Source organism: Perkinsus marinus, assembly GCF_000006405.1.
Source record: "Perkinsus marinus ATCC 50983 genomic scaffold scf_1104296960384, whole genome shotgun sequence".
NCBI classification, from domain to species: Eukaryota; Perkinsozoa; order Perkinsida; family Perkinsidae; genus Perkinsus; species Perkinsus marinus.
In genome coordinates this window covers 1-1,538 of record NW_003206173.1, presented here as the reverse complement: position 1 = coordinate 1,538, position 1,538 = coordinate 1, and the positions used below count along the sequence as shown (strand labels likewise).

The 1,538-nt window shown below is 52.0% G+C and overlaps 1 protein-coding gene across 1 annotated transcript; it reads left to right on the top strand.

Annotated features, from left to right (window-relative positions):
* Positions 1–241: 241 nt before the first annotated feature.
* Positions 242–1,453, top strand: Pmar_PMAR016945 (hypothetical protein; the record flags this gene model as incomplete). Its single annotated transcript, XM_002772817.1, has 1 exon — positions 242–1,453. A coding segment is annotated over one exon (1,212 nt), but the record flags the coding sequence as incomplete, so codon positions are not given.
* Between the last annotated feature and the right edge of the window lie 85 nt (positions 1,454–1,538).

Below are 1,538 nucleotides of genomic sequence, written 5' to 3'. Positions count from 1 at the left end.
GGATGTGAGTACTGCCTGTAAGCCATGGCAGCTAGGGAGGAATATGTGTCGGCTTATGCGTCGGGTTAACTCTGGAAAGATCAAGAATTTGGAGGCGTCTGCTATTGTTGGCCATCTCCAATATCCTCTTCCCGATAACTGGGATCTCGATGGGGTTGGATGCCTTGACAATCCCAAACTGTTGAGGTTGGCTGGGAAAATACCGCACCCAGCACTGAGGAATTTGCGTTCTCCGAGTTATATGCCGAAAGGTAAGAAGAATCGGCCGGTGGGGCAGAAGGAGATCGAAGCCCTCAAGTCGCCCACAACCCCCGATTGTTCCCGTTTCCTACGTCTCTGGGTGCGTCTGACGGAAGGTCAGCGCCACAGTGCACGTAGCCTCTACAGTGGTCTCTGCGATGTTTCTATCGACTACATAGAGCCCATAGTTGGAGCGTATAGAAATGATTATGTCGTGCGCAAATTGTTGAGCTGTATTGACGATGAGTCGGCTCTTCAGTACGAAGAGCTATTTTTCCGTGGGCTACATGAAGGGCTCCTATTGCACATCATGCACCAGTGTATCCCTGTCTTCGAGGGCGATTCTCTCGCTATATTGAAGCGTGACCTACAGCCTGGCGGGGAAAAGTTTGTTGCACCATTGTGTAAGAAGTTCGTGAAGAATTATGAGAGACTGATTGAGCGCGGCGGAAGTCCCTCCAATGATTATGTGATCTCTGTCTTCCTTGGCGAACTACCCCCGCACGTGCGTTCCCGTATGCGCAAGTACCAGACCTCTAAAGGGAGTCGGCGATCATTGATGGACGTCATGAATGATGCGAAGACAGCGGAGAGAGATCTACGGAAGCGGGCCACTGAGTTCAAGGATACCGTAGCGGTAACTACTGATCGTCCGGAATATAAACATAAGCCGTTCTCCCAACGGCATCTACCACCCAAGCCGGGTCAGGCCGAGAACCGTGTCGCATGCGTAGAAGGGTCATCGAGTGCGGTAGAGTCTCCGTCCGATCATGAGACTGTTGGTCTTTGTCGTGCCTCATCGATAGATGACGATGGCGATGATTATGTGGAAGATGGCGAGGATCCGTTCGATATATTCTGCTCCCTCGGAACCGGTGCCCTGATCGCAACTACTTGTGGTCATGTGTCCGCCAATTCGGATGACACAGGTATGCCTGCCCGTGATTATGAAGGGATCCGGAGCGATATCGAATCCCCTAGCGGGCAACCCTATAATCTGACGCGTTCGGTCAGTATCAAGTGCGGTGACGAGCTCCTGGTTAGTCCACCAGATGCTGGTAACCCGGTGACTTTGATAAGACCCGATGTGGCTACCAAGTTAATTAAGGAGGGATGTGCTCGTGGTCCTTATTCCTTGAGGGGTACTGGCTTCAAACTCACTGGAGTTACTGGAGGTGAGGCGATTACCGCGAAGACTTTCGTCGTCATGAAGGTTCACCTGAAGCCACTGGGGTCCCAGGAGTATTCCCTGTGTTCTTTCGTACAGGCATTGATCGCCCCGGGACTAACTCTGAAGT